The sequence below is a fragment of the Plasmodium chabaudi genome (genome assembly GCF_900002335.3).
Source record: "Plasmodium chabaudi chabaudi strain AS genome assembly, chromosome: 12".
Classification (NCBI taxonomy): domain Eukaryota; phylum Apicomplexa; class Aconoidasida; order Haemosporida; family Plasmodiidae; genus Plasmodium; species Plasmodium chabaudi.
The window spans coordinates 1,362,043-1,389,310 of record NC_030112.2 but is presented as its reverse complement, the minus strand read 5'-3'; the positions used below and the strand labels follow the sequence as shown (position 1 = coordinate 1,389,310).

General features: G+C 22.3%; 1 protein-coding gene across 1 annotated transcript; it reads right to left on the bottom strand.

Moving 5' to 3' along the window:
* Positions 1-64: 64 nt before the first annotated feature.
* PCHAS_1237600 (conserved Plasmodium protein, unknown function) lies at positions 65-27,015 on the bottom strand (the record flags this gene model as incomplete). The annotated part of the gene is made up of 4 exons (XM_016798993.1): positions 65-7,852; positions 7,981-25,991; positions 26,151-26,817; positions 26,908-27,015. 4 exons carry the CDS (start codon positions 27,013-27,015, stop codon positions 65-67), a joined length of 26,574 nt encoding a protein of 8,857 aa, XP_016654344.1.
* Positions 27,016-27,268: the final 253 nt, after the last annotated feature.

Below are 27,268 nucleotides of genomic sequence, written 5' to 3'. Positions count from 1 at the left end.
ATTTGGTTTTAAATAAACTATATGCAAAATATTTTGTTCACTCTCCTTCTGCAATTTTATATGCTTATTTTCTATGCTTCTTCATACTTTTTTTCTTTCGCATAATTCCCATTCGTGTCGGCTCTTTTTCTGTTTCAAATTCAGTTCGCTCTTGTATCCTAGAGAATCTTTCGAAATCTCCTATTAATGTATTTGAAAATCCTTCAGTTATAGATGCAAAAAGATTTAATAATCCAAAAATTGGTGAAAATATACATCTAAGAATACAAACAATTACGATGCATATTGTCTTTAATGTGCTATTTCCTTTATTAATAGAAACTTGTGGTTCAGTAAATAATGAAACCCATGGTCTATAAAATGTATCAAGAATCAATCCATCCAATCCTAGTATTACTGAATCTAAAATACTTGGTGGTCTTGGCCTAGAACCTCCCATTATTTTATGACATACATTTAGCATATGGCTTAATGATTGAAATAATCCACCAATAGTATTGACAACTAATATAATTATACCACACTTAAAACCCGACATAAATCCATCAAAAAAATTGGAACTATTTTTAACTCCTCTTATTGTTTCTTTAAATAAAGCATATAACCCTTTAATAAATCCTTTAATAAATGCAAACGGGTTAGATAGCCATGCACTAGGTAATGATTGCCTTAATAGTTGTCTAAAATATGTTACCTTTAATGATTGAATAAGGCTATCCCATGTACAAACCATATAACTTCTTTTTTGGGATATTAAATGTATACACATAGAGGGAGTATCTAATGGCAATGCGTCCACAATATGTAATATTCTTCGTGATATTCGATGTTCTGATGTTCTAATAGAAGCAATTATTTCTATGGGATGTATTTTAAGTTCTTTTATATATACTGGCTTACTTATTTTATTGTCTACCCACCTTGGATTAGGGTGCAAAAATAAATGTGATGAAAAAGTATTCATAAAAATTTGTTGATTTTTGAAATATTGGATTTTTATGGGTAATAATCGTTCATCGCTTATATTGTTGATATTATAATATGTATTATTAATTAAGTTATGGATTTTTTTATATTTATAATATCCTAATAATGCTTTGCAATGTTTTTTATGTAATATATTATTATATTTATTTTTACTAGTTCCATGTGAATTAATATGATTAGAACTATTTGTTGAATCATCTGAATCGATATTGTCTGATGTATTATTAAAATGTATTATATTATTTTTTTTTAACATTTTTTCTTTAGGTGAACTAAAATAATAGGAGTATGCATTCGCTTTTATGTCTGCTTCTTTGTTTTCTGTTATATTTTTATTTCGCACTAAAACGGTATAATTATTTTTATCTTGGTTTAATTTATTCATAATTATGCTATTGTTTGTTGCTTTGTTATTATTTAAAGACGTTAAATCATTTCCTTCGTTATTCTTTATATTATCATTCATATATAATAATTTTAAAAAGTTTTTATCAGAATATATTTTCAAAGTAGTTCCAATCGCATCTTTAGCATTTTCTGATGTAGATATAAGAGGTGGTAATAATTTATCTTCCTTCTCGTATAGAAGTAATAATTGTTTTTCTTTTTCTATTATTCTAATTAATTGTTCTATAACCAATAATTCAATATTTGCATTTAATGGTGATATTTTAATATTAATACTTTGATAAATTGGTGCCTGTTTATGAGAATCCACACAATATTGTTGCATTTGCATATATAAAAATACATCTTCATTGTCTTCTATATTTGTATTTTTTAATATAACTGGAATATCTCCTTTTACGAAATGATCAATATGTATATTTTTTATCATAAAAATCGAATCTATATTACTATTTAAAAATCCAAGTTGAAAATATTCTTCTAATTCCTTTCTTTGTAAAATATTTATTGGTGTAAACATTTTATTTATATTACTATTCATAATTTCTTTTCGATATATATGGCTACTATATTTTATTTTTGTCAAATGCATTGCTATTATTACGTCTTGTCTATGTATCCAAGTAATAGTTAATCTGGGTATATTTATATTATATATGATAGGAATATTTGGAAAATTAAAATATACAAAATTCATTTTTTTATAGTCCATAATATATTTTTTTTTCTTATTCATACTACCATCTTTATTAGACAGCAATACTTGTTTCCTATTATTTAATTCGATTAATTTATGTATTTTGCTAAAGTTTTTTGTGCTTACTATTTTTTTAGCTAACTTATAATTTTCTGTTATAACAATAGCTCTACTTCCATTATCCCTTATAATTAAAAACGAATACAATTTTTTGGACACCATTTTCTGATTTACGATGTCGCTATCTTTTTTATAATAAAATTTGTTGTAATTTATTTCGTTTATATTATGGCCTGAATTATGAATTTGATCCATACCATCTAATTTTTCTGTATATTCATTAAATCTATTATATGTATTTGTAATATAACTTTTCAAAATATCATTATCATCATTATTTTTATTATTATGACCCGTCTTATTATTATAACTATTATTATCGTCAATATTTATGCTTCTACCCATTTCCTCATTATTATTAATACATTCTTTACTGATTCTACTAGTATTATCATTATTTTTCATATCAGTTTGGCTAGTTGCATTTAAATGGAAATTACTGAGATTATCATAAAAATAGCCCGTTTGTAATTCATTCGTAGATTTCTTAGCACTAATCATATCAGAATATTTATTTTTTCGAGAATATATAAAATTCGATTCATTATCTTCACATATTTTATATGGTAATGAAATTACATTATCTATAAATGAATTAATAGGATTAACTGTCCAAACACTTTTTTGAACTCCTACAACTTTAAGAGCAATTTTTGACGATTCTATTTCATTATTATGGCGTAATGTATAATAAGTAGATCGATATGGATAAATAATTTTTACAGATGAATCATTATTTTTGTTTTTTTTATTTAAATATGTATCATAATTATTATTCAAATGTAATTTTTTTGTATATCTATTGACGTGGGTTAAGTATGCTATCATATATTTAGTAGTATTTATGATCTCAAATTGCGGTCTAACGGGTAAAGTAAGAATATAAAAATATCCATTATAAGTATAAGGCAATTGCTGTTTATCTCCGAATAATCCACTGCAAACATTTACTTCTACTAATAAATTATTTGTGTTATCTAATTGTGATTTATTCATGTTATGTAATTCTATTTGGAAATTCGCAGGAACATTTTTGGGAATTAAAGAAAATGGTAAAGAACTATAGCGACCATAACTGTCTTTTATTTGTAAATAATTTCTATGATAATGAAATGAGGATATTTCTCCACTCTTTATATATGTTTCATTATTTGAGATTACTAATGATTTATTACTATATTGACGGTCCTTATTATTATCCATTTCTTTATTTTTATCATCACCAGTAATTTCTGAAATTGCCAAATTCTTATTATTGTCATTACTTACATTTTTTTCTTTCACCATTCCATCTTCTGAAAAGTCAGTTTTACTTTGTTTGCTAAATTTTTTATTTATATTGTGATAATTCATATCATTTTTAAGTTGTTTACCTTCAATTTTACAGGAACTCATACGTAAACTTTGCTCTTGTACATTTAAACACAAATCATTATCCTTACTTTTAATATTATTGGAATTATTAGAATATAAATCTTTATCTACTAACTCATTGACGCTATTTATTTTTGAATTATTATCATATACATTGCTAGAATTGCTAATATTATAGTTGCTGGTTTTTACATTTGATAACTCCATATTTTTTATGGAATTATTTGTTTCTGTCTCATTCAGTATATTTGAATTTATATAAGCATCATTTGTTCCCCTAGGATTAGATGCAACTATTTTAACATCAAATGGCAATCTATTTATAAAAATATAACTATTAACAAATGTAACAATTCTTGATTTATTAAAAGGCTCTTCTGCATATCTTACACAAATTCCTAAAGAGGCACCTCCATCCTCATAATAATCATTTTGCTTTTTAAACCTTTTTCTTTCGGATTTATTTCTATCTATATATTTAAATCCTAATTTTCCACTAGTTAATTGTGATCTATCATTATTTTGAGAAATGCCTACATTTTCATTATTATTTTTTGCATTTCTTTCATCTCCCCATTTTTCGATGTCTTCTTTTTGGTTCCAATTACTGTTTAATTCGCTATCCTCAAATTTAACACGTGATATTTCACTACGTCTATTGTTTTTACTTAAAACAACCTTTGTTTCATTTTCATCCCCTTTATTAAAATTATTACTATTTGTCAATTTTTTGGATAATATACTATTAGAACGATATATTTTGTTCGACTCCATATCATTATTATTTAATGAAGTGTCATAATTTTTACTATTAATGTTACTACTATTCCAGTTATTCTTTTTATTGATATTAAACGGGGATGGAAAATTTAGCATTTCCTTTATTGAATTTTTTTCAGTAATACTTTTTTTTTCGTAAGTACTTTCCATATTTTCAATTTGGCTTTTATCAGGTTCGCCTTTTTTCCATAGAATCTTTCTGTTTTTAAATTTTCTTTTCATCATATTAAATTTTAAAAGTGTGTTACGCTTAAGTTTTTTTATCTTATTCATACCATTTATCATATATTTGCTTTCACTCATTTCATCACCTCTTTCGCTATTTTCTTTTTCCTCTGCATTTCTTTCTTCGTCATATTCCTCATCGTTTATAAGATCGTCCTTTTCTTTGAACAAGTTTGATATATTATATTTAAAACTGGATGTTTGAAAACTATCATAATCCTTTTCGTTATCAGAAATAAATGATCCTATTATTTCACTTTTATAACTATTGTTTTCTACATTAAAAGATTTGTCTTTATGTTGCTTAGTGGAGTAATTATTATTATAAATTATGCTTCTTTTTTTATTTTTCCTTTTTTTGTCCAATATAATTTTATATTTCTTCATATTACTTATTTTATATTTGTTTTTTTTTTTTTTTGTCGTTACTCTTTCTTCTCCTTTTTCTTTCTCATTTTCATTTTTTTGTTTTATTGTATTATCGTAATCATAATCACTATCCTCCAAATCTTCATCATTTCTTTCATATATATCTTGTTCTCCAAAATCGTCTATAAACTCATCATTTGGTTCATCATTTACTTGATTTTTTTTTAATGTTTTCATTTTAAATAATGTAAATCTGTTTTTTTTTTTTATTCTATCTAACGGGCTTGATTCGTCTGCGCTTTCATTTGTTTTTTGGGGTTTTTTACCTGCAAATAATATTTTTTTAGTTATCAAAATTGTTTTAAATGGATTTATATAACGCTCTCGTTTTTTTGATCTTTTTTTTCTTTCGTTGTTTTTCTCTATGCTTCTATTTGTATCATCTGAAATGTCTGAGAAATTGGACTCCCGAGGATTATATGAGTCTTTCTTATTATTTGAATTATAGAATGAATCTTGTAAATGATCTAAAGGAATTTCAGCTTCATAATTTTTATCTTCATTTATGGTACTTTGTTTTTCGTTGTCAATGAGGCCATTTTCGTTTCTTTTATCTAGTGTGTTCATTTCACTAGAATCATTTAGAATACTAGGGTTTGCATTAGCAAAATTTTCCGTATTTTTTTCGTCATTATGTTCTATATTTTGGTTCTTTACGTCTTCTAATATCTTTATTTCGTATTGGTTTTTTTCATTTTTGTATATTTCATTTTGTTCGATTTCTTGATGACTCTTTAAGTTAATAACATTTTCATAACTTTTTCGTATTTGCTCATACTTTCCCCAAAATCGTACCTTTTGTTTACGGTTAATTTTTCTATATATTAAATTGATTAAAGGTCTTGTCACATTGGTTTTGGTGCAATCAATCTTCCCACTAACATTACTGCACAATATTTTATTATTTATATTATCATGCTTATAAGATTTTATGCGAATATTTTTTGCCTCTTCTTCAGTCATATATAAACGACTATTAGGTGGTAATAATTTGTTGTTTAAATATATGCACACATTTGTCGTATTTTCAAAGAAAAATGGGAAATAAAAATCTATTTTTCTTCTAGACATATCAGTTGATATATTTATTGTTTTAAAAACATGGAGGTTATCATATATTTTTTTATTCATGTGGCTTATCTTATTTTCAAAATATATAAATTTCAATTCATCATATGTAAATATATTTCCAATTAAACCATATTTATGAAATAATACTTTTGTTGAAGTAATAGTATCCGTACTAGGCATGTATATAGGGAAAAATTGTTCAGTGGCATATAAAAAGTTATTACTATTATTTATTTCATCATTACAATCAAGCATTTGTATATCTTTTATATTATCATATAAATTCATTCCATATTCACTATTATTACTGTTACCACTATCACTAGAATAATTTTTATTATGTTTATTTTCACCATTGTTAAAATCCTTTATAATTTTATAATGCATTAAAATGCTATTCCTAGCTATGTTAGATTGATAACTTGCTTTTTTGTATTGCAAATAATTTATATTTCTTTTCATATCTTCGCCATTATTCGATGCATAATCTTCTTCAGCCGAATGCTCGAGTCTATTTTTATTCTGAGCATCATTAGATCGGTTATAGTTATAGTCAGTTACAACATTAAGACCTGAATTATTATTTGCACTTTTTGTATTTCCTTTTTGATAGTAAGCTTCTTTATCATGATTTTCTGAGTTAATTCTATTTTTAATATTATTACTATAAAGCCCTTCCATCAAATCAGGTAGCTTAATATTAGAATAATCAAAATATGTTTTTACTTGATTAGTATAATCACAAATAAAATTCATTTTTTCTATCTGTACACCATGATAAAATATTTTCATGTAAAATAATTGTGTACATATAGGAAGACACCAATAATGATGAGGTAAAACTAAAGCATATAATTCTTCTTTTTTTAATATTTTTGTTATATCATCATTCATTTCATAATTGCTTTTAGACATTAATTTTTTTGGATATACATTTTTTTTTTTAATAATATTTTTATTAATATTAAATAAGTTTTTTTCTTTTTTCCAAGATATTATAATTGTCATAGGATTTGGTAAATTATTTTTAATTGTAACCATTGGCTCTATTACAACTGAGTAGCTATAGGATGTTTCCTTTATATGCTGAGTAGGCACATCTTTTACCTTAACATAACAATAAAACATTAATAAACTCTTAAAAACTAAATCTGATGGTGATATATTTAATTTTTTTTGATATAAATTGTTATTATTTAATGAATATTTATTTAATAATTTATATAATATATGAAATGGTACAGATTCTATATCTATATTTTCGCCATTATTATTATTCTTTGTTTTTTTAGTATTGTCATTCTTTTCTTTTTTTCTCAATATTTTAATATAGGGCAAAGAACAATCATATAACCAAAATAATGGAATAGCTCTTTTACTAAATGGTAATACATTAATATAGTCTCCATTTTTTAACTTTTTCTCTTTTTTTTTTCTCTTTTCACGTTGCATAATAAACATATTAATATTTTTATTACTGTAATTATCATTTTTTTTGAATTTGCTATTTTTTTTCTTTTCTCCAAATTGAACACTTTCAAAATCACATTCGGATCCTCCCCATTTTATTTCATTTCCGCCTGTCTTTTTATTTCTTCTTAATTTCCATTTAAATTTAACCCCAGAAAAATATTTTGTTTTACCTTCTTTGTAAATTCGGAAGCATAGACCTGTATTATTTTCTATCTGTATACATGTACCAATAGAAAGACACCATGTATTTCGTATTATCTCTGGCTCGACTAGCAATTTGTGTTTAACCTATAAATATGAATAAACAAATAGACAAATTAAATGTGGAAAATTATAATTAGCTCATACATAAAATGCACAACAAAAAATTTATTATAATCAACAAATAAATATTTATGATAATTTGTCTTTCTTACATTTGGAACTTTATAAGCTCGAGAATATAAATCGTCAGTGTAGAGAACTCCTATATATATCCATGATGATTGCTTTTTAATAATATTTATAATTTTATTATCATAGTTCAAATTTCTAAATAGAAAAGGCATTTTATGAGAAAACTGATATAAAATGTCATAAACATTTTGAGTATTATCATATAATAATTTTTTTTCTTCCTTAGCTATAGCGTTATATATATGTTGTTCTTTAAAACCTATTTGACTAATATCTTTAAATACATTACTTAGATCATTTTCATTTGCTATTATAAAATCATCTGAGTTTTTATTATTTCTAAAATATTCTGAATTTACATCTTTATTTCCTTTCTTTTTATTAATACAAAAGTATAAACATTCACAAGGAAATTTATGATATTCATTTTTGTTAATAATATTTAATTTCCATGTGTATTTATTATTTTTTGTTCTTGTTTTATAAAAAATAATAATTTCTGAATGCAAATCATTATAAATTTCTATATTCGAATTTTTAACTTCATTCACATCGTTTTTAAAATTTAAGTTGTAATATAAATACTTATATAAATATAAAAAGGATGTTGTGATATTTAAATTTATACTGGTTGTATAAAAATTTACATGTAAAATAGGAAAGTGCTTGAATTCTTCATTTATTAATAATGTCATTGTAATTGGATTTATTATATTATCATGCACATTATACATATTATCATATGTGCTTAAGCTTGTTTTAAATGTTAATTCCATTTTTATAAAATTTGTCTTTGTGTTATTTCTTAGCATCTTTCTTTTTTGTTTGTATTTTTTTCTTTCTTTTTTTTTTTGAATTTCATCCTTTATCATTTTATTGTAATTAGCAATATTATTTTTCACATCTGAATCTGAATATTCATACCATATTGTATCTATACATATATTTTTATTTCTATTTTTGCTTATTTTTTGTTCATCTTCCAAAGGATATATGCCTTCGAATTTTATCTCTTTGACATTTTTATTTAGGTAAAAGCTCACCTTCTCATTATTATTGTAGAAAAAGAAGGTATAATTATAAAGATAGGTATATAAATAATAATTTAAATCATATATATTTAATGTTAATATGTGTTCATTATTTAATTGTCGTGTTTTTAAACATATATTATTTACACAGAATCGAATTTTTATTTTCTTTCCTCTTTTATTACATAAATAATGTTTTCTTTCTTTAACAGTATCTTGACCATTCAAAATTTTGGAGCTATTTGATTCAATTTTTTCTAAACTCATGGATATTCCATTTTGGTTTGATTGTCTAGCTTTATTAATTTGTTCAATTTCTTTATGTTGATCGTTTTCGTTGCTTAATTCTAAATCTGTGGAAATTATAGAATTTGTTGATTCACTATCGCCTTCACCATTGTAAAGCATGCCATTATAATTATCATCTTTAATTAAGTGTTTATTTTTTATTTTAAACTTGCCTTCCTCTTTAAATATATTATCATCCATTTCTAATGATGATCGGTTTTTCTGAAGCCCCTTTTTATCTTGTCTATTTTTAGTAATAACGGCATTTTTTCTTTTTCCAGTTTTGTATAAATATGGTTTATACAAGCAATACAATAATGATACAATAAGACTTGATAAATTTTTTTGTGTTGAACTATTTTCTTTAACTTCTTCTTCTTTTTTAATAGTTTTTTTAATTTCTTTTTGTAAGTATATGTTTTCGTTTATAATTTTATTACTACTATTTTTATTAAGATCGAAAAAATTATTTTCAGTAGAGCCATTTTTAAATGTAACATATTTGGAATTATATGTGTTTATTCCTTTGTTATTATAATTAATATTATTAATGCTATTAAAATATTCGTAAATATTTGTATTACATATTTCATCCGTAAAATATCGAAAATACTTGTAGTCAAAATATTTTGGTATATTACATAAATAATATGGGAATTTGTTATACTTTGAATAAATGAATAAATAATAAAATAAATTGTCTACATATTTATTATTATATGTATAAAAGCAATTTAGCATTTTTAAGAAAATTAAACCACGACATATAATATTTTTTTCATTATTAATATCTGTAATTATAGCATATAAATGATTATATAAATAATATAGCTTTTCCTTATACAATTCAATATAAACATATTTTTCTTTTAAATTTTGAATAATATCAATATATTTTGTATTCATATTTTCTACATCTATTAACTCTTGTAATTTATTATAACTATCAACTAATTTTAAATATATATTATAATTTTGTACTAAAAGATTTTTCTTAACATTATACGTAATATTTAATTTGTCTTCATTATATTTATTATCATTTATATTATGAACAAATATTGTCTTTTCTTTTATTAAATTGTGTAAATTTCCATTGAATGAGTATCTTTCTGTATCTTCATCATAAGTATTCTTCGATTTCCCTTCATTGGATGTCTCAATATTATTATTAAGCATTATCGATTTTTTATCCTTTTTATTTTTTCGTGCACTTACATTATATGCATCATCTTCTATTTTGTCATAATCATTATCATGTCTATTTAGTAGGTTCTTATCATCTCTTTCAAGTAACATATTGTATTCATTATTATATTTACTTTGTTCATGATTTTCATAAAAATTTGATATATTATTGTCTATTGAAGTGGTATTATTTTTTTCTTTTTCCTCATTCTTTTTCTTCCTTTTTATTAGTTTCAATTTTTTGCGAACAAGTTGTTTGTTCAATTTATTCAAGGTGGCAATATTTTTCAAATAAAGATTTTTCATCAGTAATTTTTTATTTGATTTTTGAATAATAGATTTGTTTTTTTTATCTGCAAATGGATTAATGTGTATGCTTTTAATAAATGCGAGATAATTTTTATAAAAAGAAGCAAAGTATATATTATAAATAAAATTCTTCTGAAGTTTATATAATTCTTTTATGTTATCTATAGTAATATTTACTAGCAAATCATAAAATGTTATTTTTAATATATTTTTTAAACTCTGTGAATTTATATTTAAAGTTGCATAGTTTATATTTAAAAGCCAATCATTTTCGTCTTTAATATTAGGCATAAATATATTGTTGTTTCGATTTAAAAATATATTATACCTGTCTTTATATAATATTTTGTTCATATTATTTACCATGCCAAAAGAATCATGAATCATTTGAGAAATTCTTTTCATTTCATTTTTATCGAAATTTTTAAATGGTGTAATGTCATAATTATCATCTTCATTGATGTTAGAATTTTCAGAATTATTTATGTATCTCATTTTATTATTATGTATATTATTATTTTTATAATTAGCAAAATATGGTCCATAATCAAAATCGTTATTTTCTAATGACAATTTTTTATTTTTAATCTCACGTCCTTGATAATTTATTTCCTTTTCTCTAAGTCTATTAACTTCATCCTTATAAATATCATTATAATCGTCATCAGGTTTATAATTGCAATAATCATTGTAATGTTTTTTTATTTCTTTTTTGTGTTTTAAATATTTTTTTACAATTTTTATATTTTGCATTTCGTTATAATATATATTATAAAAATTGCTATTGTCATAAAATCCATATTCCAGCTTTTTTTTAACAGAATTATAATCGTCTATATTTATATATTCCCCATTTTTGTAAACACTATTTTTTATTTTCCTTTTATTTGGAGAATTTAAATCAAGTGCGATAGAATTGTATGGAAAGACATTCAAATTATTATTACCTTTATATAATTTTAATTTATTATGTATTTCATAAAAATTATAGCATTTACCTAACATTATATTAAAATTATTTAGTTCCATTCTGAATTTTAATGAATCACTATTTTTATGTTCTTTAAAATAGATAGTTGTACTAAATAATAAAGCTAGACATATATTTCTATTATTGTCATTTATATTTTTTTTTTTTTTCCATTTTAAATATTCTATTTTTCTTTTCTTTATTAATGAATATTTAGATGTTTCATTTTCTTTTCCTAACAAATCATCAAGATTTATTTCTTTTTTCTTATATTTTTTCGTTTTTTCTAATAAATAAGATAATTTAAATTTTTTATTTCCATCTATATAATCACTTCCCAATAATGAAGAGTCATATGAATTGGACAAATCAGATACATCAATTTCACTACTATCTCCATTATAATGTTTCTCTGTATTATCATCACTTAATGTTCTAGTAAATTTTCTATTAGCGATATTTCCTGTTTTTTTATTTTTTGAAAATTTAGTATTTGTTCCATATTCTCTATAATCAATACTATTTATATTACCCACAAAATCGCATACTGAATTATCATTTAAATTTTCATCATTATTTTTAGATAACTTTACTTTTTTAGCCATATAAAATACTTGTCTATTAATATGTTTGCTCATATATGTATTAAAATTATTCCTATATAATTTTACCATATTTAAAGTATTTAAATTTTGTTCTGAGTTACTAGAACTAAAAGATTTTATATTTGATTTATTGGAATTGTGTACTATGTCATGTGACAATTTTTTATTACTATACGATTTGGTAGTTATCTTACTTTTTTTTTTCAAATTATCCTTTTGTAATAAATCAGTTACATTTTTATTATTTTCGTTTTCATCCTTCGATTGCATAGACTTTGAATTGTCTGTATATTTATCAGAATAATATTTATCTTTTTGTTTTTGTTTTTTTAAAAAGTAATTCATATTTATTCCATTTACTTTATCACCATTATATTTTGATAAATCATCCTGAATTATCCAAACTTCAAAATGGTTTATAGCCATTTTTAAATCTATATGTTTTTTACGATAATTTTCTATACTAGTAAAACAGAATGAATTATCATTTAAAGTATTTTGTTCATCTTTTTTATGTCTCTCACTTTTGGTATTTGTACTAACATGTTTTGAATATTTGTTTTGATTTTCTGATTTTAGCATATTATTGGTACTATTATCTTTGTCTTTTTTTTCATCATGATCATTTTTATATAATTTGGGGAGTGATAATTTCCTAGTAAACAATTTTTGAAAGGTCGTTTTTATTTTTCTAGACAACCCTTTTATTTCATTTGCATTTTCTCTATATTCTTTTTTTTTGCCATCATTTGTGTTTGTATTTGTTATATGATTTTTATTTGGATTTTCATAATCTAAAGAAGAATATTTTATTTGGGCTGTATTATTTTTTAAATTATTTAAACTATTATAATTTTCTGTTTTTTCACTTTTAATATCAATATTGTTTGTATCCATTATAGTTATTTTTTTGTTACTTTTAATTTGGTTTTCTTTATCCATTTCATAAGAATCATCCCCCTTTTCCAAGGAGTGCAAATTGTCAGTTTCTTTTATTCGTAAAGTATTCCAATGGCGATTTAATTTTATATTTTTATTATATGCACTATATGTATTAAACGATTTAAATAAATTTGTACTGTGGCTGTTATCATTTTTTATATAAGACTTGTATTTTTCCATTTTTTGAATTTTCTTTTCCTTCTTTCTTTTTTCTTTTATTTTGGAATCGTTGACTTTTATTTGGTCTTTTATACTATGCTTTCTACCAATATTGTAACTATTTTTACTAGCATAAGTATTATTAGTATACTCATTTGATTTGCTTTTATTTTTTTCTTTCGATTTTTTTGCCATCATAAATTTTCGCTGTTTTGAAATTTCTTCATACATTTTATTTTTATTAACTAATGATTTATTTATTTCGATCTTTTTAATAGGGTACGTATAATTACACTCATGATCGAATGGGTTTTCATTTGATGAATAATTTAAAACTGTTTTATATTTAGAATAAAAATATAAAAAGAATATTAAGTTACTATTTATAAATGCTAATAAATAGTAATTTTTATCTGGCAATTCTTTTAAACATTTGTTGTTACTGATTTGACAATCATACTTGTTTATGAATAAAGTTTTATAATTTATTTTATTTTTATAAGTAAATAAAAATTTAGATAACCAATTAATAGTAGATGGTGATTTTATATCACTATCCTTTCCAGACATTTCTATAATTTCTTTCTTATTATCACTACAATGATTATCATAATTGTTTGTCTTGTTTTGATTTTTGCATTCTTCTCTAAATATATTGTCTAAATTATTATTAGCAAATTTATTTTCTTCACTTTCTCGTGATTTATGTGGTATATAATTATTTGAATTTCTCTTTTGATCTGGAGTAGTATAAACATTTTGACTTATATCACTACTATGAGCATTGATATTATCATTATTGATCGAATTCATATAAAATAAATCATATTTACTATTATTTTCAATCTGTTTGTTTTTAGATACACTGATATAATTACGTAATAAATTGTTATATAACAATAAGCCCTTTTGAAAATTGTCTACATTAATACCTGATGCGATTTCTATTAAATCGGATATATAGACTTCTGGATATATTACATAAACATATAAAAAGGAAAAAACACTACTTATCATTTCTGTAAAATAATTTATTAAATTCATAATTGTTTTATTATGTAATGTAAATCTCGTATTTTTTATATTTATATTTAAATTAGCGCTTTTATAATTTTCATTTGCTATTATGTAAAGTTGATTATTATATATTTCCTTTTCTATTGTTTGAATATAGTTCTTTTTGTTAAAATTATCTTTAAGAGTATTATCATTTTTGTGTAAATAATTATATATATTTAATATTTTATCACATAATTTGAGATACTCCTTTTCTGCTTCATTCTTTATAAACAAACGATATTGAAAAATATTATTGCATATATTTATTTTATTATAATCATATATAATTAACTTATTTATGTAAAATGATAATTTAAAGCCTTTACTAAATGAAGGTAAGGAAAAAAACACATTCTCAAGATTAATAACCCATTTATTATTTTGAGTAATTTCATAAAAAAATAAGTTATCTCTATTATTTTCAGTTAACTTATTATATACTTTTTTAATATAGTTATTTAATATTTTTTTTTTCTTTTTGATATATTTATTTTTATTCAAATTTGTTTTCAAATATTGTCTACTACTATTTGTTACATCTTGGAAATGGTCAATTGTATTTGATCTACTAGATTGATTAGATCCCCTCTTAATTTTTTTTAATATTTTATGTTTTATTGATAAAGAATTTATTTTACACATACTATCAGAAAAACTCCCACTTTCTCTATTAAACATTTTCCTTCTGTCTTTTGTATACCCATTCAAATGGTCTTTATTATTTTTATAATTTTTGCTATTTATATTTTCGTCAAATGACATAGAAGAATTTAAAACATGCGGTGTGTCTTCAAAATCATCAAAGGAAGAATGTGACAAAGATGAATATGAATAAATTTCATTATTATCTTTTTTTAAGTTATTACTATGAAAATCAGACATGCTAATTATATGATCACTTTTGAGATTATCATTATAAAATATATTGTTGCTATATGAACGTCTAATCTTATTATTTATATTTAATTTTTTTTTGCGATTTTTGTGATGCCTCATTTTCATTTTATTCCTTTTCTGAATATAACCTTGATAAATTTCTGAACTACTACATGAATTTGTATCACCATTATACGCATCATATGTTTTATCATTTTCTTTTTTTTGATTTTTGTTTTTTTTCTTTATATGCATGTCATCAGTTTCGATTTCTTCTAATATATATTGTAAATCATATTTTAAACTTTTAGAAAGATTTTTTATTTTGTTTAATTTAAGAGTTGAAAAATTCATTCTATATTTATATATTATTATACTTAATACATCATTTAAACTATTATATTTATTAATATTATTACATAAAACTATAGAAGATAATTGGACAGATATTCTCTTTACATTTTTCTCATTAATGCACATAACATAAAAACTATTATCATCATAATAATTTGTAAATCTTGTAAAAACTAATTCATTCATTGTGTTTGAAAACATTTCATCTTCAATATACTCAAAAGCATTAACGGAATTATGATTTTTTTCTTTTTTTATTTTTTCATACTGTTCTTTAGATATATAAATATAATTATTATTATAAAATGGATGTCCATTTTCTATTAATAAGTAATTACAGTCATAAATATATGAACAATCTAATATATTTATATCGATATTATTTATATCAATGTTAACTATAATTTTATTATCTTTCAATTTATCCTTAATTTTTGAAGAAATTTTACTGAGTCCATTCATAAATTTGTATAGCTTGTCATTCTCAACAATTTTTGGCATCAAATCTTTGTCTTCATAACACTTGTCTTTTTCAATATCATCATTATTCTGTTTTGTTATAAAATCGGGGGTTCTATTTTTTAGAGGATATTTTACTTCCATAGTATTTGTGAAATTGTTCGACGTGTATTTGCCATATTCTGATTCATCAACTATATTCGTATTATTATTTAGATCCTTAAATTGGTTATAATATTTCTTAATTTTTTTATGTCTTCGATTAAAATATTTCTTTGTTTCTTCAATATCATGCATTATTAAACTTTTGTTTAAATTGTTAAACAGATAAAAGTTGTAAGTAGACAAGAAATATGGATCGATATTTATAGTAGATGAATATATATTAATATAAAATTTTAATGTTTTGCCATTTTCTTTAGCTTTTTTATCAGCAATGTTAGCATTTAATGATAAATAAATATGGCTATCTTTCCAAGAATGGTGTTTTAAAAAATCATTTTTATATATTAAATAATTATTAAAAATATTATAATTATTATTATTTTGAAAATTCCATTGATCATAATAAATATTATTATTCACATCATTAGAAAAATTATGCCCAATTTTAGAATCTTTTATATTTTTTTTCGTCATTAAATGTTCATATTTGTCTATCTTTTTTTTTTTCATTGGCATAGCATTATTATTTTTATCTGGAAAATGTGTAAGTTGCTGATTTTTAGACATTTTATTTGCTTCATTTTGTAGGATAATTTCTTTTTTGTTTTTAGTATGAATAGGATTACTCCTCTCTGCTTGATTTCCCTTTTTAAGTATCTTTAATTTTTCGATTTTATTTTGTAGCTTACTTATATTCGAAACATTTTCATAATACCTTGATAATAATAAAAATTTGTAAATATTTCTATACGAAAATGAAACATTTTTATGAAATATCGGAACATAACAACATATAATATCGTTGTCTTCATTTGGTAAATAAGATTTATTACTATATTTTTTAATATGTCCAAATTTTTTGTTGATACTAATAAAATTAGAAAAATTTGAATTAATTTTATTAATATTATGCAAATGATGAACATTAAACTTGTTAAACCATTCTAAGTTATATAATTTATTAATATAGTCAATAAATTTTAATTCCTTTTGAATAACATAATTGTTATTAATATAATCTTTATAATTTATATTTTTTATATTATTATATATTTCATGGCTTTCTTTTTCAAATAAACTGTTATTATTATATTCATTTGGATGTTCGAAATTGTGACTGTTGTAAAAATTAGCTGCATGTGAATTATTAGAATTCTTATAATTGTATATTAATGGATATAACAATGTTTCTCCATCTTTTTTTAATCTTCTCAAATATATACAGCTGAATAAATTTATATTATATATTGATAATTCACAGTTTGATAAATTCCAATTGTAAACATCTTTTGTTATAATATCGAAATTGTCTAAAGCATCTTCTTTCAAAAAATATTCGCAATCATTACTTACTCCATTATTATTTTCTTGTGGCAAATTATAAGTGCTCATTCCACTGGATTTATTACCTTTCAAATTCAAACTATTTTTCATTTTACTTCTGTTTTTTATAGCCTTAATTTTTTCATTTAAATTAAGCACACTTCTGCGAGGTTGGCTATTATTTTGGGATATTGCCTTATATCTGTCATATTCTTCATAAGGAGAAAATCGAACATCTCTATTTATACATGGAAAAGAATTAGAGCTAATTTGATCGAAACATACTGATTCTTTTTGATAATTTTTTATATCACCTCGTTTTTCATCATTATGAATATCCATAAAACTTATTGTATCGATTTGATTGTCTAAATCGTATACTTTAGTTTTATAATTATCTTTCTTATATTGCATCGATTTTAAATTATGAATATTTAAAGAGTTTTTTCTATTTTTTTTATTAACATCTTTAAATGAATTATTAGTTTTACTCATAAAATTTATTACCGAATTAAAACCGTTCATTATTTTATTTCCCTGTGGTATATTTCTATCACCATTATTTGTCATGTTATTATCCTGATCATTTTCATATCTTTTTTCATCATTACCAATTACAGAATTTTTAGTGCTATAATTAAATAAACGACTTATATAAGATTTTGTATTTTTTAAATTAGGCTCATTATATAAAGAATCAGCATGTATCTTGTGGTTTTTTAAAAGATTCATATTATCTTGTTCTATGTCACTATTTATATTTCCATTTTCTGTATTATATGGCGTGATATCTACCATATTGTCAATATTGTTATCTCTACATATTGGATCTAATGTATGGTTTCTATTTCTATGTCGTGAATATTGTCTATTAATAGATATACTATTATTAATAAATTTATCATTAGTGTTGTTATTATTTGTGTAACTTTTTCTCATTGGAAAATTAAGGGTACGTGATCTTTTATTTGTTCTTTTATAATTTATAAAATCATTTAATTTGTTAGTATTATATTTTTCTGCTATATCTTTCGTATTAATAAAATTATTTGTAATCATATTTTCTTCTCCATAATAATATTGATTATTTATTCTTGTACTATCATTCAAATCATTTTTATCACACAAACTTTCCAAAAATGAATTTTGATCTTCAAATGTATAAATATTAGCAGAATTATCAAAATTGTTCCTATCTTCCGTTTTTTTTTCAGATTCCTTTTCTCTACTATTTTCATTATCATCTAGCTTATTCTGTTTTACAGTTCTTTTTGGCTTTTTAATTTTCTCCTTATGTACTATACATTCAAACTCTGAATTCATTTTTACATCTACTATTGTTAAATGAGAAATTACATAATTAAAATTTTTCATAAATAAAATATATAAGAATGGAAAAAACACTTTAATTTCTTTCTTCTTATTTTCAACAAATGTGTAATCAAATTTGAATAAAAAGTTAAAATTTAAATTATATAAATCTTTATTCATTATTGCAATGTGATCAATATTATCTCCATCATAATAATCTTTTGTTTCGTTATTTGGTTTTGCATTTTTATTTTTGTGTGTCTTTTTTTTGTAATAGTTAGAGCAACTATCTATCATATTTACATAGTCATCCATATATGCACCAAGTTTATATTTTTTTTTGTAAATATATTTGAATCTATAAAAATTAATAAGATAACAAATATTTACATTTTCTGAGCATACAAGTAATTTCACATTTCCTGATTTGCTCTTATTATCTTCCAACTGACTATTTGTTTTGTCTTGATCAAAGGTATTATTATTATAAGAATTTATGTATCTATCCACATACTTATTAAGTGTATCGGAATTTTTTTCTTTCAGATTATATACTTTTTCATTATCAATTTCGTTCCTTTTATAATATCCGTTTAATGCATTATTTTTTTTTATTCCTAATAAATTATTATTATTCCTTAAGTTTTCATGAAATACTTCATCTAAGCATTTTCGATTGCTATAATAATTTTTATTTGTTTCTTTTTTTTCTTTACTTAATTGACTATTATATTCGAAAGAACTATTATTTTCTTCACCATCATCATTGGTATTAATAGAATTATATTTTACTGAATTTATTATACAACTATCAATAGTATTAAAGTCAACAGAATTTGTATTTTCTTTTGTATCTCCATTTAATTCTGATTTGTTCATATTATTGTATGAACTTTGAAAATTGTTTCCTTCTATAGAATTTATAAATTTTTGTTTAATGTGCTTGTTCATTTGGCTACCATTTTGTTTTTCCATTTTATTTTCGCCATTTTCTAAATAATATAACTGATTGTATAAACCACTTTTCATATTTCCATTTTCAAGCTGATCCAAATCGTCACTTAAGCATCCTTCCTCCTCTACTGCTCTATTTTTGTCTTCATCTTTTTTATCAATATTATCAAAATTTATTTTTTTATTTCCATTTTTTTTATTATCTGGTAAGTCATAATAAAAAGTATTATCCATTATGCTTCCATTTGAATCTCGATTTTTAGTTAAATTATATAGAGAGCTAACATTGTGATATTCTGTATTGTCTAAATATGTAATATCATTAATTTGTTCACTACTGCTGTTATAAGAACATAAGTTGTCAATAATTGATTGACTACTCATCCATTTTTCAAGACATTGAATATCTTCGAAACGTCTTTTTTCTGTTGTATCTAAATATGGTTGTAAAAGGCTTTTATTATTAAAATCATCAGAATATTTTATATTTTTTTTAGATGATAATATATAGGAATAAAAATTATTTTTTATAATAGACCCATATTTATAAATAAGTATGTCCAATTTTTCTCTTTCTTGTAAATGACATAAAAATAAATTCATCATTACATCATATAACAAAACAAATAATGTCGAACTATAAAAAAAATTAAAATTATTTAAGGATAATTTTATCACTTTTTGATTATTTTCTTTATTTATATGTATATCTAAATGTATCTGGGGCTTCAACTGTGTTCGATTCTTTTTATCGTTAGCATATGCATTATTAGTATTTCTTCCCTTTCTCTTCTCATAATCAATATATAATTTAAATTTTTTTTTTTTTAAAATACATACATATTTATTAAGTATATCTTTCTTTATTTTATTTCGTTCTTCTTTGCTCATGTTTTTTAATTTAGATTTTGATACACATAATATGTTGGATATTGTATCTGTGAGAATAACATATTTTTTGCATTTGTTTTGATTTATTGTTTTTCTTTCTATATGTGATTCTGTTCCTACATCCTTTTTACTATCGATTCCGTTAGAAGATTGGCATAACATGTTTGATTCATTTCTTACGTTAAAAAGGGTTTTTAAATAAAATAAATACAATGAACCCATTTTCATAGACATATTTATTTCTGTGCATGTTCGTGAAAATTCGCTCAATAATTCATTGCATGTAATTTGAAACATTCCTTCATTTTTATTGGGAATAGAGACATTTATTTTCTTTATTAATAAAAAGAAAAATAATGATTGCTTGGTATTTTGTTCGTTTCCTTTTGTCTCTTCGATTTTGTCATCTTTTTCAAAGCCCATTTTGGGCATACTTTGTTTTGGTATATTTGGTGAAGTAATAGGATTTTCACCATCAACTAATTCAGTATTGTCATTATTCGTTTCATCATTATTACATATATTTTGATCAAAATTAAATAAATCTCTTAAATTTAGATATTTCGATTTTCTATCATAACAATTGTCTAGCGGTGGCTTTATTTTTTCTTCATTCAACTCTTCAAAATTCAGATTAATTTGTTTATAATCATCACTACCACTACGTGAATAATAAGAAGATTGATCTGTACCTGTCTGAAAATAAGCTGAATTATTGAATGAGTCTTCGATATTTTCATAATCATTACTATCCAAATTTGAATTGTCTTTATTTATAGTATGATCATTCTCTCCTATTTCAAGAGATTTAGATGTTCGTAAATTCTTTAATGCAAATCTATTACTTGTTTTACTTTCTTCATCCTTTTTATTATTTGAATATAAATATTCCATAATGTCATTAATACTACTTGAAGAATTTAAATTTTCGATATTATTATTAGAAATATTCATTTTTTCATTATTTTTATGGTTAGTAAGATCGTCATTCGTATTTTGAGAGCTTGTATTTTGAGCATTATCATTTTTTAAATTACTTATTTTTTGATTTTTTTTACTTAATATCATATAAAATATTTTTTCAAAATCTTCCTTTCTATATAATGTTTTTTCATTGTCTAACATTTTTATAATTAAATTTTTTAAATATTTTTCATAATTTTTATTTAAATCAATCACTTTTTCTTTATTTTGTGGACTGTCATTATTTTCAACATTTTCAGCATTTTCGACCTTGTTACTTTTTATTTCATTCTCATCTTTTATATTATTATTGTTAAAAATATGTTTATTCAAAATATTGTATAATAAATCATTTGTTATATTATACATAGTTAGATGTTTCGTATTTTTATTTCCTACTATTAAAAATTGTCTAATTTTTCGAGCTATTTGAATTCTTAATTTAATTATTTCAAAATATTCAAATGAAACAATATTTTTGTATATACTTAATAGAGAAACACATATCTCATTTATGTTAAACTCGATAGTATTCATTTTTAAAGATACAACATTAGAATTTTTTTTCATTTTTAATGACTTTATGCAAATAAACATAGACTTATTATTTTTTTGATCTTGAAAACTTTTTAAGCATCTATGATCTCCAGATAAATAAACATCACCTTTATCGTTGTTGTAATTTCCATTAATATCAACTGTGTTGTTAATATTTTCAATAGAACTTTCATGTGTCTTATTTTCAAACTGATTATTATTTTGATTAGTAATATAATCTACATCATCCTTATTAATACAATAATTCTTTTTATCAAAAAAAGAGGAATGAAAAATATGCTCGGCATAAATATAACTTGTGTGCAAATATACTAAAGAATCGTCCTTATTATAAAATACAAAAAAATTCTTTATATTTAAAAACATTCCAATGGATAATATATTTTTATTTTTTATATGATTTTTATTATATTCAACATATTTTTTAAAAAATTTATTATAATTATTTTTGATAGAATAAAGGAAATCCTTTTTTTTTAAATAACAAAAGGTATTATTTATTTTTGTATGATACAAATTCTTTTGAGGTACAAACAAGTTATTAAAAATTAAATTATTTATATTCATTATATCTCTTTTTTTACCATTTTCAATATCACAAATATTTTTCTTTATATGTCTATTATATTCATTGTCATTAATATTTCTGTTAATATACTCCATAGTATGAAAATTGGAATTATCACAAGACTGATTTTCATTTAAATTATCTGATTTATAAGCACTATAAAAATTGGTATCCTTCTCTTCATAATTTAGATTATTATTATTCTGTCTATTAGTGTTATCAAAATTGTTATTCCCATTTTCCCGTATATTCAAAGTATGTAATTTGCGAAGTGAAAAAGTTTCTGAATATTTTCCTTTCTTATGTTCTCTGTTTTTTGTTTTATTTTTTGAGAACATAATTTCATTTCTTTCATCTATAGATTTAAATGGGTCAACAATTTCATCATGCTCAATAAAATTTTCCTGACTATAAATTTTAGTAAATTTTTTTTTCGTCTTTGCTTTTTTTATATATTTTTTTAAAATAACTATTTCATTTTGAATATAAGAGTTGTGCACATAATATAATTTCATCTCATTATAAAAGGCTCGAATAATTTTCTTCTTATTTGAACTGCTACTTATACATAGACATATAGTTTCAATCACATCTTTATCAATGTAATTATCGTATTTCAAAAAACGTTCTAAACAAACATTACTAGTAGGAATAAAATTAAGAATTGGTAATAAATTATTTAAATTGATCACATATTTACAAATATGTATATCTATTTCTCTTATATTATTACTATAATCTTTTAACATGATAATAGTTGTATTAGGAATTAAGAAAACCTCATTGTTAATAATTCGATCGAAATTTCTATCATCGATTATATCTTGCTTCTCATCTTTGATATTTTCATTTGTTGTTTTTTTTATTTTGCTACTATTACGTAAAATAAATTTCCAAAAACTTCTTTTTCCATTATTATTAGTGTCACTATTTCTTTGAGTATTATCATTTATAGGGGAAACATATTTGCTTATACTTTTCCCACCCTCTTGATCTTTCGTCACATCCAAATTTTCCGCTCCAAGTCCTTTCATGCTTTCTCGACCATTATTATCGAAATTTCCTGATTCATCAATATTATGCAAATCATTTTCTTGATCTTCCAATTTATTACACATGGAATATTTTTTAATATTTCCCATGCACGAGTTTTGATTTGAGTCATTTATAGTATCCAATGACGAGCTTGAAGTTAAGTCTATATTTTCAGCATTGTCTTGGTTATCATTTTCACCAAATAAATTATCAATAGCTCGAAACTCATTATCTATAAATGCATCTTTGTCTTGGATGATACCATTCTTTACAATACTATGATGCTTTTTACCATCAGTATGCGCATATTCTTTACCTATAAAATTCATCATATATTCTATATTTTTTTCATTCATTATTTCGCCTTCTTTCATATATTTATTATATGGAAATGATATGTCATTGCTACTATTATTGTCAATACTGTGATTTTTTTTTGCATGATCATTACAGACAGTGTAAAAATTCGAGTAACTATATGTTGGCTCATTATATAAACAATAATTAATAATAGGTAACTTTTTAATAAAAAAAAAGGTATATTTTTTTTTTTTATTACAGTTAATAAAATTTTTTTTTTTCGTCGATGCTTTTGCAATATATGAAAATAAAGATTGTATGTTTAAATCGTGTAAATAAAAACTTAACTTTTTTTTTAATGTAGACAATTTTTCTTGTTTCATTAAAAATGAGCAGTTTATATTATAGGATAATAAACATTTATTTAATTTAATTTTTGAATCGTTAAAATGATTAAATTTTATTGGAACATATGTAAAATTGATTTTAGGTATAACTAAATTAAATAACATATCATGAGAAAACCATTTGCCTAATTTTTCTAAATTCTCATCAATTATAGATGAGCTTACTTTTTTATTTTTTATAAAATTGTACAACAATTTCTTCCATTCTCTTTTTCCAAAATTTTCATTATTATTAAAATATTCATTATCATATATACTATCATTTGATAAGACTTTCAATTTTATTAATAAATGTATAGGGCACGATGCTTCAAACTTTTCAATAAATTTTTCAATATATTCATCCTGTTTGTAATTCTTATTGTTTCGCATTTTTAGATATTCTGAATATTTTATACAATCATCTATTGATGGAACAATGTTCAAAACTTTTGTACAACCGCCTTTATACAAAAACCATAATTCTATATATTTTATAAAATTATAAAATGCATCTAAAGAAGATGAAGTAAAACATATGTCTAAGCTTTTATGTGTATTAATATTACTAAACATTGGCGGAGTATCATTCATAAAACTTCTTTCCATTATTTTATCATAGTCTAATAAATCTGATTTATCTCTATAATTATATTTGTTATAATATTTTTTTGTGTCAACATTATTATTAGAAAGTAGCGTATTCATATTATTATCAACAATTGGATTCATATTAATATTATTAGATGTACAATTGTAACAAAAAAGTGATTGATTAATAAATTCATCATCATTTTTATAATAATAATTATCATTATTTTCATAGTTATCTTTGTTATGATTTAAAAATGATAATTCAACATTTTTAAAACATTTCAAATCATCTTTCAATCCATTTAAAGATTTTATATCATATTTTTTAAGTATAACATGCAAGTCTAATCCATCATTTGGTGTAATTCGAAAACCGGAATTATGCTTAGGAATTTCAAAATTATAATCTGCTTTCTTTAATTTACGCTTTTTCTGTTTTTCATCTAATATTTTAGATAATATATTTTTCTTTATTTCAATTTCTTTATCTTTGTTTTCCACATCACCATCCTCTTTTTTATTATAATTATTGAAATCAAATTTATTTTTTTTCACTTTTTTTTTAATATAACCTTCCTTTATCCTTTCATCAATATCATAGTCACTAAAGGAAAGATATTTAGCCATTCCATCCTCATCAATTAAGTTTGTTTTTTTTCTTTTTAATTTGGGTATCACTGAATTTCTAACGGAATTTGTACTCCCGTCCATTTTATCCTCGTTTGCTGTCAAAAAAAGCTCATCTACAAAAAAGGAAATTATTCATTCATAAATATGTGCATATATGTTGTGTGTTTACAACTATTTATAAGCACACACATACTACTTTATATAAAATTTGCACCAATTCTTATGTAGAGCATCAAGAATAAAGTATACATTTTTTGTCTTTTTAAATATACAAATCCGTTGCATACCTTTAATTTTTCCTTTGGAAATTCTTTTGATAATTTTCGTATTATGTATATTATTCTGATTCGTCTTTTTTCGTTGCTTCCTATACTTAATAGATTTTTTGTATTCCTTAAAAATTATTTGTAACCCTATTAATCTTATCCATATATTTATTAATAAGTTTTTTTTGATGTTTTTTTTTTCTTCTTCAGTTAGTTTTACTTTGTATTTATTTAACTCATCAATTTTAAAACTTTTAATAAAAATTTCCAAGGTAAATGGATTTCTATGTATATAATTATCAAAAAATACTATTCGAATATTTTCCACTAATATTCTTAATGAGTTAACTAATTTGACAGGTAGCGATTTTAGAAAGCTATCTTCTTTTTTTTCTTTTAATATATTTATAATGTCCCATTTTTGTAATTTTTTAATTTTTTGTTTATATTGGTGGTTCATAATTTTGTCTGTATCCCATAAACTGGGATAAGAATATTTTATAACTATAAAACAATCATCTGCATAAATATTAATAGGACTAATATTATTTGAGAAAATAGATGACCATAAAAATTTTATTCGCAAATTTTTTATATTCGAATAAATTATCTCAAAAGGTAATTCTGCTAATTCAAAAAGTTTTTCCGGAAATGGTACATTTGTCAAAAGAACCTGAAAAAATTATTATAAAGGCATATATAAATTATTTGAAAAAAACTCACTTGTTTTTTATTCTATTTATTTGTTATGAAAAATATATACCTCCGGAGATGTAACCGAATTGACAGTCAAATTTTTTATAGGATCCCATTCTCCTAAATATTCTTGTCCAAACAGTTTAATAAATTGGTTTAATATATTTTTAATCATTTTGATTTTTAAAAATTATCTCAATAATACTGTCTTCCATAAATAACATAGGATATAGTTACACATATGTATTTTTTTGTTACACAAATTTTGCACGAAATATGTCATATAACCATACAAATATAATAACACAAAACAACAAATATGTTTGTTCTTTATTATCTATCAAATCAACTGATGAATGTTAATTCATGTAAATTATTATGGCATACATGTATATATGCACATATATGCTCACAGATTTATTATTGGT